The sequence below is a fragment of the Neolamprologus brichardi genome, chromosome 22 (genome assembly GCF_056152115.1).
Source record: "Neolamprologus brichardi isolate AB-2024 chromosome 22, ASM5615211v1, whole genome shotgun sequence".
Lineage (NCBI taxonomy): Eukaryota > Metazoa > Chordata > Actinopteri > Cichliformes > Cichlidae > Neolamprologus > Neolamprologus brichardi.
The window spans coordinates 16,340,951-16,354,132 of record NC_142124.1 but is presented as its reverse complement, the minus strand read 5'-3'; the positions used below and the strand labels follow the sequence as shown (position 1 = coordinate 16,354,132).

Below are 13,182 nucleotides of genomic sequence, written 5' to 3'. Positions count from 1 at the left end.
GAAACTCCACAGCCTCATGGATTGGTTAACACCAGTTATGCGTTTCAGTGACTGCTGGGAGCCCTGCTACATGTGAACTCACAGCATACAAGACTTGTCCAACACACTGACGTTACACAAGCGCTGAGAAATTATGCTGCTCATCACCTACACTTGTTCTGCCGGTTAAAATCTCCAGATCAGTTACATAAAAGATTAAATCGACAATATTAATCTGAGGCTTTTAAAGAGTGACTGACAACCAGGAGGCTAAATTTATTAAGTCTGCATTTAGAGAAGGGGTTTATTTTAAAAATCAAGTCAGCTAGGTTTACAAGAGACCCTGCACCACTTTGTTTTTGGTTCTAGCATTGACGATCCAGAGGACTGAATGTGTAACAAATGTAGCCATCACCTTTTAAAGCCTTTAATGCCTGTGACTGAAGTGTCCTTACGCAATTACAGTCACAGTGCAGCACACGGTCATCCCGAAGCTTTATGTAAGTGAGGGGGAAACAAAATGAAATGGCATAATTTTGACTGTGTGATAAATGGTCAGATCCTGATGGTTTATGAGGTGACAATCCTATGAAGAAAGACCTCTTTAAACAGCTTCCTTTAACTGTCTACACAGGAGAGAAAAGGTTACAGCAATCAGAAATGAAAAGACAGCAGCTTCTTTCTGTTAACACCAACTTTATTTATAACAACAGATCTACTGAGCAGGCTGCTGCTGTTCCGGCATGCTCCTGATGATGTCAGAATCGCCTGAAGAGGAAAAGAGGAGCAGAGTCAGAGTCACTGCCACATATACAAAGACACACACTTATACCGCCTGAAGAAATGCTGCATGTCTTTAAATACCCCACACAAATAAAACAATAATGACATTGTGAGGATAAATGTTGCCACTGGAAGATCTCTATATAGCATTCATCTAGCAAACCACTAGTCCTGAGTGGGACTAGCGACAGCATCTGCCTCTAACGGGCTCAAGGGGGGGGGGAAATTGTCAATCTACTCCCCAGGGAAGTCCAGCATATCAGTGTCAGATCTGTCACTTTTGAGATATTTACTGTCATTTTAAAGCTTGTTTTGAATGTGATGCTGATTCATGGATTCTGGTCATTTGTTACAGTGGATTTTCAAACAAAGAGCAGGCTGCTAAAACAAAGACCTATAAACAATCATTCCCTCCTGGCTACTCTCCATCTTATGTGTTAAATAGTGTCCCTCTAGTACTTGTTAACTAAGATAGTTACATCTGGAACGTTTAATACCTCCTAGAGAACTAAAATATTGTTTTGGCTGAAATTCTTTTAGATTTATGTTTGTGAACTCGCCGCCCACAAATCAATTTAACTTGCAGGCAGTGATGCACACCAGCTGGTGCCTCAAACATCCCATTGGGCTTTTTTAAACACTTTCTCCCACAGTGTATATAACATCTAATTCCTGTGGAGGTGAAGAAATGGTTCAGTGAAGATGGGTTTCACAACAAAAATGAGTACTCACCAGGGTCGATGATAGCCAGTGTGCACACCCTGTAGTATTTGCCGCAGGCTGTGCCCAACTCGATGTTGTTTCCACTGTAGTGGTGGACACCAGTCTTGGCCAGCATAGCATAGTATTCAATCTCAGATTTCCTGGACAGGTAATAAAGGTAAATGTGAGCCAAACGCACATGTGGTCAAATACTGCAACAAAGGGTAAAGCTGACACAAGACAATTTAAAATATAAAGAAACAAGTGCAGATAAGTACAGCCATAGATCCTTCTAACATGTGATTATACTGACTGTAGAGAAGTTTCTGCACATTGTTTTTTTTAGTTAACCAATTTATAATCAACATTTAGATGAAATTTGTTAAAATTGTAATGATTATCTCAGCATATTCTACAAATCAATATTGGAGGCAATTAGTGTACAATAAATAGCAGAGATCCCAAACTTTTCTGAATTATGAGGGGCATCTACTAGCTGTATCACATGAGTATGATTACATCAAACATGTAGCTGTCCTTACCTACCCAAAATTAAGTTTACACATGTATACTTTTGTGCCTCCGCACTAAAAGACAGCGCAACGAGTACAACCTTCCAACCTGCACAGAAATTACAAGGATGGGACCAACTATCTGATAGACCACCTGCCCCACGCCTGCAGCATCTTTTCAAATTCTTAACTCCCTATTAGCGATGAGTCGAACAAAATGACATCACAGAAATAAATTCTGGGTACTTTGGCATCCAAGCAACGTATGTTAAACCAAACACACACAAACGGAAAACGTATCACCACCTTCACAGGAAGATAATAGATATGAAAATCCAAACAACTGGGGTGTATAATTTCTAAATAACCTCTCCATGTGTGACGACGTTTGTGTAAAATTTTGTTCAGAGTGGCAATGGCGGCAGGGTACAACAGACATATATACATACACTATGATCAATGCAGTAAGATTTAGAGAAAGTGTTGATAATTGGTCATTTACTTTGCAGGTACACAGATTCTTACTATGAAAAATTAGTTGAACTATTTATGTTTTTGCTCATTATTACACCATCTTTGAACATTTAGCCTGAATAATACTGATGTGAAACAACAAACAATGGAAACATTCACTGGTGAATGTTGTCTTATTCACTAGCACATATGTAGCATCTCAATAAGGCAATACCAATTTATGTTTGCATCAGTGCCCTCCTATTAATTAACCTCACTTCACTTAAATTCGATTTTTTAAAAATAAAGAAATAAAGAATTCCCTTTATTGTTAAACTTGTCATAGTTCTTTGTAGCACACTGAATCCCTTTCAATTCCTTAGCTAAAATAGTGTGTAGAAAAATATATTTAGGAAAGTCTTAATACCTGAGAGCTGGGCAGTTGTTGGCCAGGATAACCAACTTGGCTTTTCCCTGACGGATCATCTTCTGGGACTGTTTGTAGCCCAGGACGTATTTTCCGCTTTTCATCACCAGCTGGAGACGGGAGTTGATGGACTCCATAGACTTTTTCTGAACACAGACACACACACATATATCAAAATCTGAAGTCTGTGACAGCACAGGAGCTACACACCTCTCACACTCCACTACATATCGAATATAATAAATATGACAACTATAATAGGACACATAAAAAGCGCACACATTTAAACATGTTTTAACTTTATATTAAAGGGGGAAGGGTCCACGTTGTTGTCGTCATTTTCTGTTAGATTTTATGGATTAGCATTAGCTCTACTGCCGGTACAGTTAAACATGAACTAAACGGGCGGCCACTAATAAACACTGTCATAACAATCAAGTATTTTCTAAGATTTAAAGCAGCAATAAATCAACACTAAGCGACACGACACTGAGTAGAAATATCAAGTTTTAAGCGGAGTACTACAACGCTAGCTAGCAGGCCCCGGCAGTTACACGTCTCCACGTGAAGCCTGGCCGTGCAGTAGCGCGTGCACTCCGGCCTCGCTCACCGTCTTCTTTGCGGCCACCATGTTTGCGGTTTAGTCCGGACCGGCCAACCTGCGGGCAGAAGGAGGATAGTAGAGGACTGTCGTTAAAGAGTGGGTCACAGCAAAATGTGAAAATGTGGCGAAAATCATATTTATTTTATAAATAAAACTCGGAGCTCGTCTTACTGTGAGTTAACTCCAATATGGCCTCGGAGAGAAAGGAAGTCCCATGGTGCACTGCGCTCGTATCACTTCGGCGAGCATGCGCAGAACAGGACTGGGCAGGCGGCTAAGGGTAGTTTTCAGATTCTTCTGCAGTGAGATATAATAGATACGTCTATTTGAAATATTTTACTTAGCCTTTTACTAAAAAATTAATTAATTAAACAATATGTTATAGCCAAACTTAAGTAAATCTGTGGTGTTTTACATTAAAAAATGTGTATTATGGTAGTCAGTTAGTATGCCTAAATATTAAAAGCAATACATAAATGGATTCATGCAACTAAATGTCATTTGTATAATATAATAAATAATAACTCAGAAGATTAACTATTTTTAATCAGTGTTAAAAAGCGGTGTGTTGTTTAAAGATTATACTTCCGAACGGTTGTGCTTTTATTTTGAAATCCAGTGCAGCGATCTAACTGAGTCCTCTTCACCCAGTGTCCTACTTTTAATGTAATTAGGCTGCTTTAAGTCGATTTTTAGTATCAAATCAATCATCGATTATTAGTTTGGTTTGTTATGAATATTTTCTATAGTTCTGGCAATCAAATGGTGAATGGAATCTTTTTAACTCCGTAATTTGCCTCGAGTTCATTGAGTTCAGTGCCATCTTCATGTTTAAAAACTAAATGCTGACATTGCTCCCCCAACTCTGGAATAGTTTGCCACACCTCATAAGAACTTCAACAATTTCAAAAATTAAATCAGCTCTTAAGACCAACATATTTTCAGTTGCTTTTAGGCAAGTCTGAGGTCCCGCGTGGATTGGTCACACAAATGTTTTCTATTATTTTGACTGTTTTTATATATATATATGTTTTTGTTATTATTTTTTAATTATCCGTTTTATTATGTTGTCTGTTTATGTAAATGTAATTATACAATTAGGCTCTTGAGACCTGAATTACAGATGTGTGCGCCTGTTAAGCATTTTGGGTCAACGACTGTCTGCTATATAATTAAAATGATCTTGACTTAAATTCTAATATTACAGTTAAGCAAGCTAATTAATATAAAAATGACAAACTCAAGGCTAAATTAAATATTTTGTAAGCTATTCTCTACCAGCATTAGGGCTATTTACTATTGTTATTATTTACTATTGATGTTTGCTCAGTGGCACGTCGGCAGTAGAGCTATTTGTTGGTGTGGCGAGAGCGTCGCGCTTCACTTTCCCCGCCCCAAGAGGTGGCCTTTGCGCTCTGACTGAATAATGTATTTTCGTCCCTGAGCCAGCCTCAGGGAAACAGCCTAAGTTACAGTACACAACAAAAGCCAACATTGCCAACTGGAGACCTGCAACCACAACACAACAACCTGAAGCCGTTTATTGCAGGAAATGTGCGTAATTACGCACGGGACTGAAGGAATTTAGCGACCAGACGGTGCGTCCTCCGAGGGTTTCTCATTTTACAGAAGCGATATATATGCACGACGTCATCAGTGCAGGCACAGTCAGTCCTCACCTCTCAACTTTGAGCTCACAGTCCTCTGTGTGCACAGGGCAGGATGGGATGCTCCACCAGTACCCAAACTTCAGCGGTAGATACGACTCGACCAAGCGCTAAACTTGAGGAGAGCAACGGAGCCAGCACTACAGGTGAGACAAAGAAAGAAAAAAAAAGAACAAAAAACATTTATACTTGTAAAGTATATGATATTAAATAAAGGTAGTGAGATTTCTGAAAACATAAACATCTGTCCTGTCGGGAGATATGTGCCATTCACTGCAAGTATGTTGCAAGTGGACAAGTTTGATATTGTTTTATTTTGTCACAGTAAATATGTGAGAGTTTGACTGGAAACAAAGCTCTCATCCAAAAAAACGACATCATATAGTTAAAAATAACTTTGTACAGTGTAATCATCGTCTGTTTCTAAACTTACTTTCTATTGAATTCACATTTGTTATTCAAAAAGGGTTTGATTAACAAATTTATATGGTTATTTTCATTCAGTCAACACAGTAAATAACTTTCTAACATGCTGGTAGGAATGTTGCATCATCCCTTTAATTATACTGAAGTGAGCACCGTTCTGATAAGGACTTGGTCTAAATGCAAATGTACAGCATCTGATGTCTTTATTTTTAATGAGGCAGAGCTCCACTGTGACAGGATGGGAAAGTTTATTGTCATTATTTAACGGTGGTTCCTGGCTCTGTCCTCTCTTCGAGAGAGACGGGGGCACGAAAGCAGATTTAGTGACAGTCTACAGTTTCATTAGGAAATGGAGAAGCCACTCTGGACGCTCCTTTGTTGTAGTAGGTCAGCGATGGCCCCGGCTGTGGTGCGTTTCAAGATAAAAAAAAATATGTTCAATTTTTTTTAAGTGTCATTTTTTACAAAACTTTTGATGCATTTGAATGGTGGAAATGTGAGTGTACAGTTCTGCAAGCTTAAGCATTGTTTGACACAAGTGAAAGAAAAACTGGTAAAAGATTCACTAAGTGAGACCACCTCTGAGCAAGTGTCTCTTTGCACTCATTACAGGCTGCTTACTGCCCTGAAAGCATGGAGACACATACACAGAAGTCAGTACTTTCATGGACTTAGCTGATAAACCACTGACCCTGTTAAAGTGACAAGGACAAATTTGCTTAATAAGTATGTGAGTAAATTTCCCAGCAGCATGGGATTAAACAGGGATGTGCTCTGGAAATAGTATCTTAGAGGTCACATGGAAATCCATCAGGATGTTTTCTTAAGTTTGCATGTGCCTGACTTGTTTCTCTGAAAGTCACTTGTCACTCCCAACAGAGGAGGAGAAGGAAAAGTGTGTTGATTTAAAGACAAGTTATTTCAGTGCAGACAGACATGGCAAAAAATGAACAGAGGATCTAGTCTAGAATTAGGCTCGATCAGTTTATCCATCTATATCCAGGATATATTTGTATTGTTACTTGTTACAGTTATTTGATATTATATTTTGCACTATCCTACTGTATATTACTGTATACTTGTATTCTATTGTACATATTGTATATCTTATCCTCTGCTCCTCTGTCTCTCTTGCTACATTGAGCATGTGTATGACAAAAGAATTTCCCTCGGGATAAATAAAGTTCTTTTTATCTTATCTTATCTTTTACATACAGTCTATGTGGGCTTTATTGGTCCCCTTAAATCAGCAGCTTTCATTCAACTTTTCCAATTTTGACCCAAAATCACAAAGACAGCATGTAGAATAATGTTTTCTGAAGTTTTATGTTGTCGTCACTGCTCCTTCGTGACGCCTGCTTCAACAAGTAATTTGCTTCTTCGCCAAGCTTCGAGGAGCTTTGAGAATATTAAAAGTTGAGAGTTAAGACTTTTGTGATCCATGCAAATACCTGCAATGCAAATTCTTCCGAAAAAAAGTCAACAGGGAAGTGATGCACCCTGTCACGCAGCAACCTGTTTATAGAGCTTGAACTGTGCTGTTTGAGTCTTTAAGTGTTTATTAACCTCAGTCCACAGAAACATTAACTTCCTGTCAGGCTCCTTTTATGTGTGAGCGTCGGTTCTTCGTGCTGTGTTTTGTTTTTTGTTTGCTTTTTATACTTTAGCCCTGTGTTTTAGAAGCAGTGCATGGATTCTCAGCTCTTCCTGCTTCCATGGTTTGCATTCAAACCTCTTTGGCTACAAGTCATGCATTCAAACATTCACAGTCAAAAATAAATAGAATTAGTTATCCACTGTTGGATGATGTTAATGAAATATTTGTGGCCTAACATGGGCCGGTCACAGATAAACTCTTCCCTCTGGTTTTGGATAAGTGACCTGTGATGCTATCATGGAGGGAAAACAAGCAAAAAATAAACTAAGGCAAAGGAAACACAATATTGATCCAACCAGAGTATCACTCAGGAATGCTTGTTCTTAGCAGACACGGTTTGTTTTTTAGATCTCTATATTACAATGTGTCCTCAAATGACTTCTTTTGAATTGGTAAATAAAACTTAACTCAAGGTCCACTGATTTCAACGATCTGTGAGGTGAAACAGAAAGCTTTTTAGAAAAAAGAGTGTTTAAAAAAAAAAGAGTGTTTAAAATCAATTTCAGCTAAAGGAGCACTGAAAATTATCCGCAGAACCACATGATCACCATTGGTAACCAAAAGTGAAAATAACCCTGGTGTCAAACTGTGCTATAAGAGGCTGTGGCTCACAGTCACTGCTCGGGACTTTTCACTCTTATTGTACATTTATTATATAAACAGAGTTTTTTGTCAACATTGTATCATATTTTCACAAATATTGATAATATAAATAACCTATAATATGTCTGGCTTTAAGTGAAAGCCATTATTACTGTGTTTAAACTATATATCCACTGTAATCTATAATGCAGCTGTAATCTATAAAACTAGCTGTTCATATTATCCAAATAAACGGCCTGAATGAATGTTTGCTCGTGCTTTTTTCTGCTAACAGGAGCGGCCAATGAAAATGGGAATGTAGCTGAGGACAGTGAAACTATTCCGGACCAGACAGCTGCTGAGGGAAGCGATGCCAAGCCTGCAGAAGAGCCTGCCGTGACAGCCACGTCTGCAGACACCACAGCTGCAACTCCACCAGCAGCAGAAGAGTCTCAGGATGCAGCCGGCAGCCCGCCTGATGAGACTTCAGCAGCAGCAGCAGGAGACAGCACCGCTGAGACAGCAGCAAGCTCCTCTGAGGCTGGAGCTCCTGCCCCAGAGCCAGGTAGGCGGGAGTCACAAACAGGAATGAGGTTAAATCTACTCACAAAAGGCCTTTTACTACATATATTCTTAGATTCTGTAATGTTTTAATGTTTTAGTTTGAATTCTTCTGCACATGACAACACCACTGTATCTTCAGTCTGAGCTTATAAACATGCACATTAGAAATGCTCGTTGTAATTCATGCAAAGGTGAAAATTTATGGGAATCGCTGCTCACACCCTCGTGAAACGTATCGGGCAGACAAGGACAGAGACCTGTGTGTGCGTGCATAAGTTGGGTTGCTTAAAATGACACTTCAGAACATTTGGAGTGGAAGATTTTCTCTCTTGACACCTCTTGAACCAGTTAGCACAGTAGTCGCATAATTAATGTGTCCAAACAAGGCATGGACAAAATGTACATCAGTAACCTGAGCGGTGCTATTCCACCTCAACGTGGGATGCCGCAGTACACAGGTACGTAATGTCTCTTCCGCTTTTAGTTCCTCCGCAACTGTAGTAACTACGCAGTATCCAACAACACACTGGCATGACTTTGGCCTCTAATGAACACACCGGGGTGGCCACAAGAATGCGTTTCCAGGTCACACCTATGATCAGTACCTATTAAAGGATCTGTCTGCATATTGCACAAGCTTAACTGATCAGGTTAAATTTTCTTATGAATTCTTTTAATTACACGCTTTTGTGTAGTCGTGGATTAGACTACTTGTTGAAGTTTCACTGACTGAAACACACATAAAGTGTGATGTTGTTGAGGGTTTAGCTTGTAAAATGTAACTTTTTTTATATCCTGGCAGCTGTCACTAAGGGGATTTGACATTTTGACAGAGGATAAAAAAATAGCTGATAGCTTTTGTTTGGCCAAAAGCATTGAGGATATTTGTGTGATTTAAACTTGGAAATAAAGCATTTGTTGTGTTTGCTTTGCCTCCCAGCCCTCTGCTGTGAGTAGGACTCTCTAAATTAGAAATTTCTGCTGTAACTTCCAAGACAGCACCTCAGCAGGCTCTTCAGAGCTGCATTGTGATAATAGCTCTGCATGCCTGTCCCCCAGCGATCATCTATACATGGAAGCGCTCTGTAGGAAGCTGCATGACAAGAGCAGCATTGCACTCACTGCTATCACAAAGTTACTTAGTGATGCAAATGACGAGCAGGCAGCAAATGATGATGAGGTCAACTTCATTTTCCTCTTTGTCTGATGCAAAGTGTTCATTGCAGTAAAGCGGGCCGAGCAGGGTGGCAGGTTAAACATCAAACACCAAACTTTAGCTTGGTTTTAGCTTCTATAAGACTCGATGCTGCTGTAGTAGGGGAAATTAAGTGAATGTTGCTTATTTCTAAAAATGTATTCTTGTGTCTTCAGTCTAAGATCTGTGATGATTCTTGGAGTAATTTTTAGCCACAAAATAGAAGCGTGAATGCCCATGTCTCAAAGCAATGCTGTTTATGCATGTGCTACTTTCAGACTTGACTATTGGATTTCCTTTTCCTTATCAGGTTTTCCTAAAATTTCCCTGAAAAGCCTCCAGTTGATCCAAAACACTGCAGTGAGAGCGCTAACAGGGACTAGAAAGAGACAGCATGTTTTTCCCGTATTGGCTTTTTTTCACTGGCTCCCTTTTTAATCCAGACTTGAATTTAAAATCTGTCTCCTCACGTGCAAAATCATGAATAATCAGGCCCCATCAAATATTAAAGACCTCACTTTGCTCTCAGCCTGCTGGCTTACTTGTGTTTAATAGAGTTTCCTAGAGCTGTCAGGGTTTAGGAGACAGATAGTCGCTCTACTTTTAATTTTAAAAGATTATTCTTAGACTTACATTCATAGTCCTAGACTATAGTGATATTTTTACAATTCAGATTGTCTAAACACTCTGACGGTAACTGGAAAGAGAGACCATATTAGCGTCTCCAGACCCGAATCCTTCTCATCCAAAGCACTGAATGATTAGTCCCCATCATGTCTATAGACCTCATACAGCCATATTATCCCAACAGAGCACTTTGCTCTCAGACTGTAGGCTTCCTAGAGTTTCCAAAAGTGGAATAAAATTTCTACAAAAAATATTCATGAAGTACTGCTTCCATAAAATCTTCACAGATGTGTCTCACAGATTAACTGTTCATCATTTAATCATTATAGTTAGAAAATCATGATCTTCACCCCCTGCGCCATCCAACTTCACTCACTTTGAGTTCAAATATGGCCACAGCCCTGTGTAGAGATGCTGGATGGAACATGTGTTTGTGTTGCCAACACTTTGTTGTCACTGTGGTATCATTAAGATGCAATCTGAGTCCACATAGAAACTAGAGCGCTCCAACACATATAGGGCTTCCACCAGCGACGAGCGATGTCGGGACGGCTGAGCCTCCACGCCTCCATTTCACAGCCAGTGGAGAGAGAGGATCGAGTGTCACATAAGCAGAGCTGACAGAGCGGCTCGTCCACTTCTGACGCAGCTACAGGTTGTTTTTAAGGAACGACTTGCTGGAAATCTGCTATTCCTAGTTCTGCAATAGAAGTTTTAACACCTTCAGATTAAAGGTGTTTGCGTGGAGATTAATTTCCTTTTCTGTTTGGGAGGGAGGCTTTAGTTCAAGTTCACGCAAAATCTGCACTTCAGACTACAACAATACTTTGGGAGTGTGCTGTAACACAGTCGGATGTTTTGTTTGTCTGCATGCAAACATGCTAACACTTCAACTCGGTTCTGGTTATTGTGTTCATTATGCTGCAAGCTGGAAATCTGACAGGATTAGATTTGAAAGGGGGCGATTTCTTTTCACAATTTTTCCAGCTCTATGTTTATATTTTTTAACTCTAAACTACAATAGCTTAGCACGTCTTAGTCTGTCGCAAGGTCAGTTACTACACGTCTTCCTCCCAGTTTTCCTTTCTTCTTTCCACTGTCCAGTCAAAATATGGGCTTTAAATAAATATATTTTAAAAATGTAATCATAAGGCAACTGAGAATGCTGGCAGCAGGTATCCTAACAGTCCATCGAGCTATTTCACATTTCTGACTTGGTGAAAGAGACAAAATACCTCAAACCTAGAAAACTACACTCATCCTTGTTCTTCTGCTTGAGCCCACCACACCTGTCACAGGCCGAGAGTTGGGACAGACTCTGGACAGGTTGCCAGTCTGTCATAGGGCTAATAAACCTCACATAACATAACCTGATACCTTAAACAAACTGATCTAAAATGTGTGTGTGTGGTGCAGTAACACTGGGGACAAGTGTTTTCAGGAGATTTTATACCAGCTGTGTGGACAGAGGAGGACAGTAGTGTGTGGTCAGCACCTAAAGGCCAAAATAAGAAGAACACAGCTTAAATATGACGGCTTGTTCATGTCTTAATTTGCTGTCTTTCTAAACAGAAAAAGGGGATGCCGGAGCGACTGACTCAGAGCCCAAAACAGACGAGACACCTGGTGAGCAGTTTCCTCTTTATGTCACATGATCCACAAATTGGTATTTGAACTCTTCCAATATGCGTCCTCCTCTCTGCGTTTCTTTTCCAGCTCCCAGTGAGTGACGTGCGACATGACCGACTGCACAGAGGAGTTTATCTGCACGCATGAGTGAAAGTATGTCCGTGTGTGTGTGTATGTGTGTGTGTGTGAGAGAGAAAGACATTGTCTTGTTGCCAAGATCCAGACCCCGTGGAAACCACTTTGAGTCCGGGTGCTCAGTCACCACTGTGCCTTCTTCCTCCTCCTGGATGTCTGCAGTCTCTCCTCTTAGACTGTGAATAGAGTTCAACAGCACTTAGGTTTGTTTATCTGTAACAGCTGAGAGAAGCTTAGATTACTATTTATTATCTGTAATGAAATAGCACCATAAACTGTATGTCCTTCACTTATTCTTGAAACCTAAGAGTTTGTTTCTGTGAAAACTAAAGCCAAAGTATATTAGATATTAGAAGATATTATATTTCTTTTTTGGGGGGTGAGGGGTAGCTAGCTTTGATTTTATTATCATATTTAAAGTAGGCGTAAATCTAAGAGGGTTTTTTCCTGATGTGTCATGATTTTTAGTATTCCCAAAAATCTGTAATTAGTAATAAGCTGTTGAAAAATTAAAAAGATCACCTTAAAATAAAACCCAGTACACATATTCTCTGTGTTTTAATTTGATGCAGGATGAAAGCAAACATGTCACACTGTGATACAGCATTTTTATTTTTTTTTTAATGAGTGAAATTATCAAACCAGAAGCTAAGAGGAGGTTCAGATGATGTTGGGGCTTTTCCATCCGAGTGTCCAGTCCTACTGGATCCCTACTGTCTGTTTAATGAGCAGCCTCTGAGGTGTTAACAACTGAATGTTTTTTTTTTTTCAACTTTAATTTTTATTAGTTATAGTTAGTATTGAAAACGATACAGTAAAGAAAATTACAAACAAACAAACAGTCTGGAGTTTACATTTCCTTTTCCACCTTCTATCACATGCAAATCTCTTTATGTTGTGTTTTTGGTGCCACTTAAAAATGCTTTCCACTTCCTGCATTGTCTATCATACTTACACCCTATCAGTCTAATGTTGAATGTAAACGCGTCAAATTTTTCCAGCAAAATTTCCTCCGCAACGGTGAATTCGTTGTACTGTGTTGTATTTCACACATACTAACCCATTCCTTCTCTGTTATAGTTATGGTCAGTTCAGCTTCCCATTTCTTTTTAAGGTAAAAGGTTGTATCCTGTCTATCTTCTTCTAATGATTTGTAGAAGATGGAAATTGCTTTGAATTATTTTTGTTCATAGCAATTGTTTACTAGTTACAACTGAATGTTGCTCTGTTGTAAATTTAA

General features: G+C 39.3%; 2 protein-coding genes across 3 annotated transcripts; one reads left to right on the top strand and one right to left on the bottom strand.

The window, feature by feature from the left end:
- Positions 1–655: 655 nt before the first annotated feature.
- rpl30 (ribosomal protein L30) lies at positions 656–3,707 on the bottom strand. The gene is made up of 5 exons (XM_006787884.3): positions 3,632–3,707; positions 3,467–3,515; positions 2,857–3,002; positions 1,495–1,625; positions 656–747 (listed from the first exon to the last, which is right to left on the bottom strand). The coding sequence occupies exons 2-5, from the start codon at positions 3,485–3,487 to the stop codon at positions 695–697; spliced, it is 351 nt and encodes a 116-aa protein (XP_006787947.1). The 5' UTR covers positions 3,488–3,515; positions 3,632–3,707; the 3' UTR covers positions 656–694.
- Positions 3,708–4,896: 1,189 nt separating this feature from the next.
- si:dkey-284p5.3 (uncharacterized) lies at positions 4,897–12,564 on the top strand. 2 transcript variants are annotated; one of them, XM_035906588.2, is made up of 5 exons: positions 4,897–5,058; positions 5,177–5,273; positions 8,088–8,357; positions 11,751–11,804; positions 11,895–12,564. In XM_035906588.2, exons 2-5 carry the CDS (start codon positions 5,183–5,185, stop codon positions 11,906–11,908), a joined length of 429 nt encoding a protein of 142 aa, XP_035762481.2. In that variant the 5' UTR covers positions 4,897–5,058; positions 5,177–5,182; the 3' UTR covers positions 11,909–12,564. The 2 variants fall into 2 exon arrangements, with proteins under 2 accessions (XP_035762481.2, XP_006788158.2); XM_006788095.3 differs by lacking the exon at positions 4,897–5,058 and having other exon boundaries at positions 5,071–5,273; positions 11,895–12,563.
- Positions 12,565–13,182: the final 618 nt, after the last annotated feature.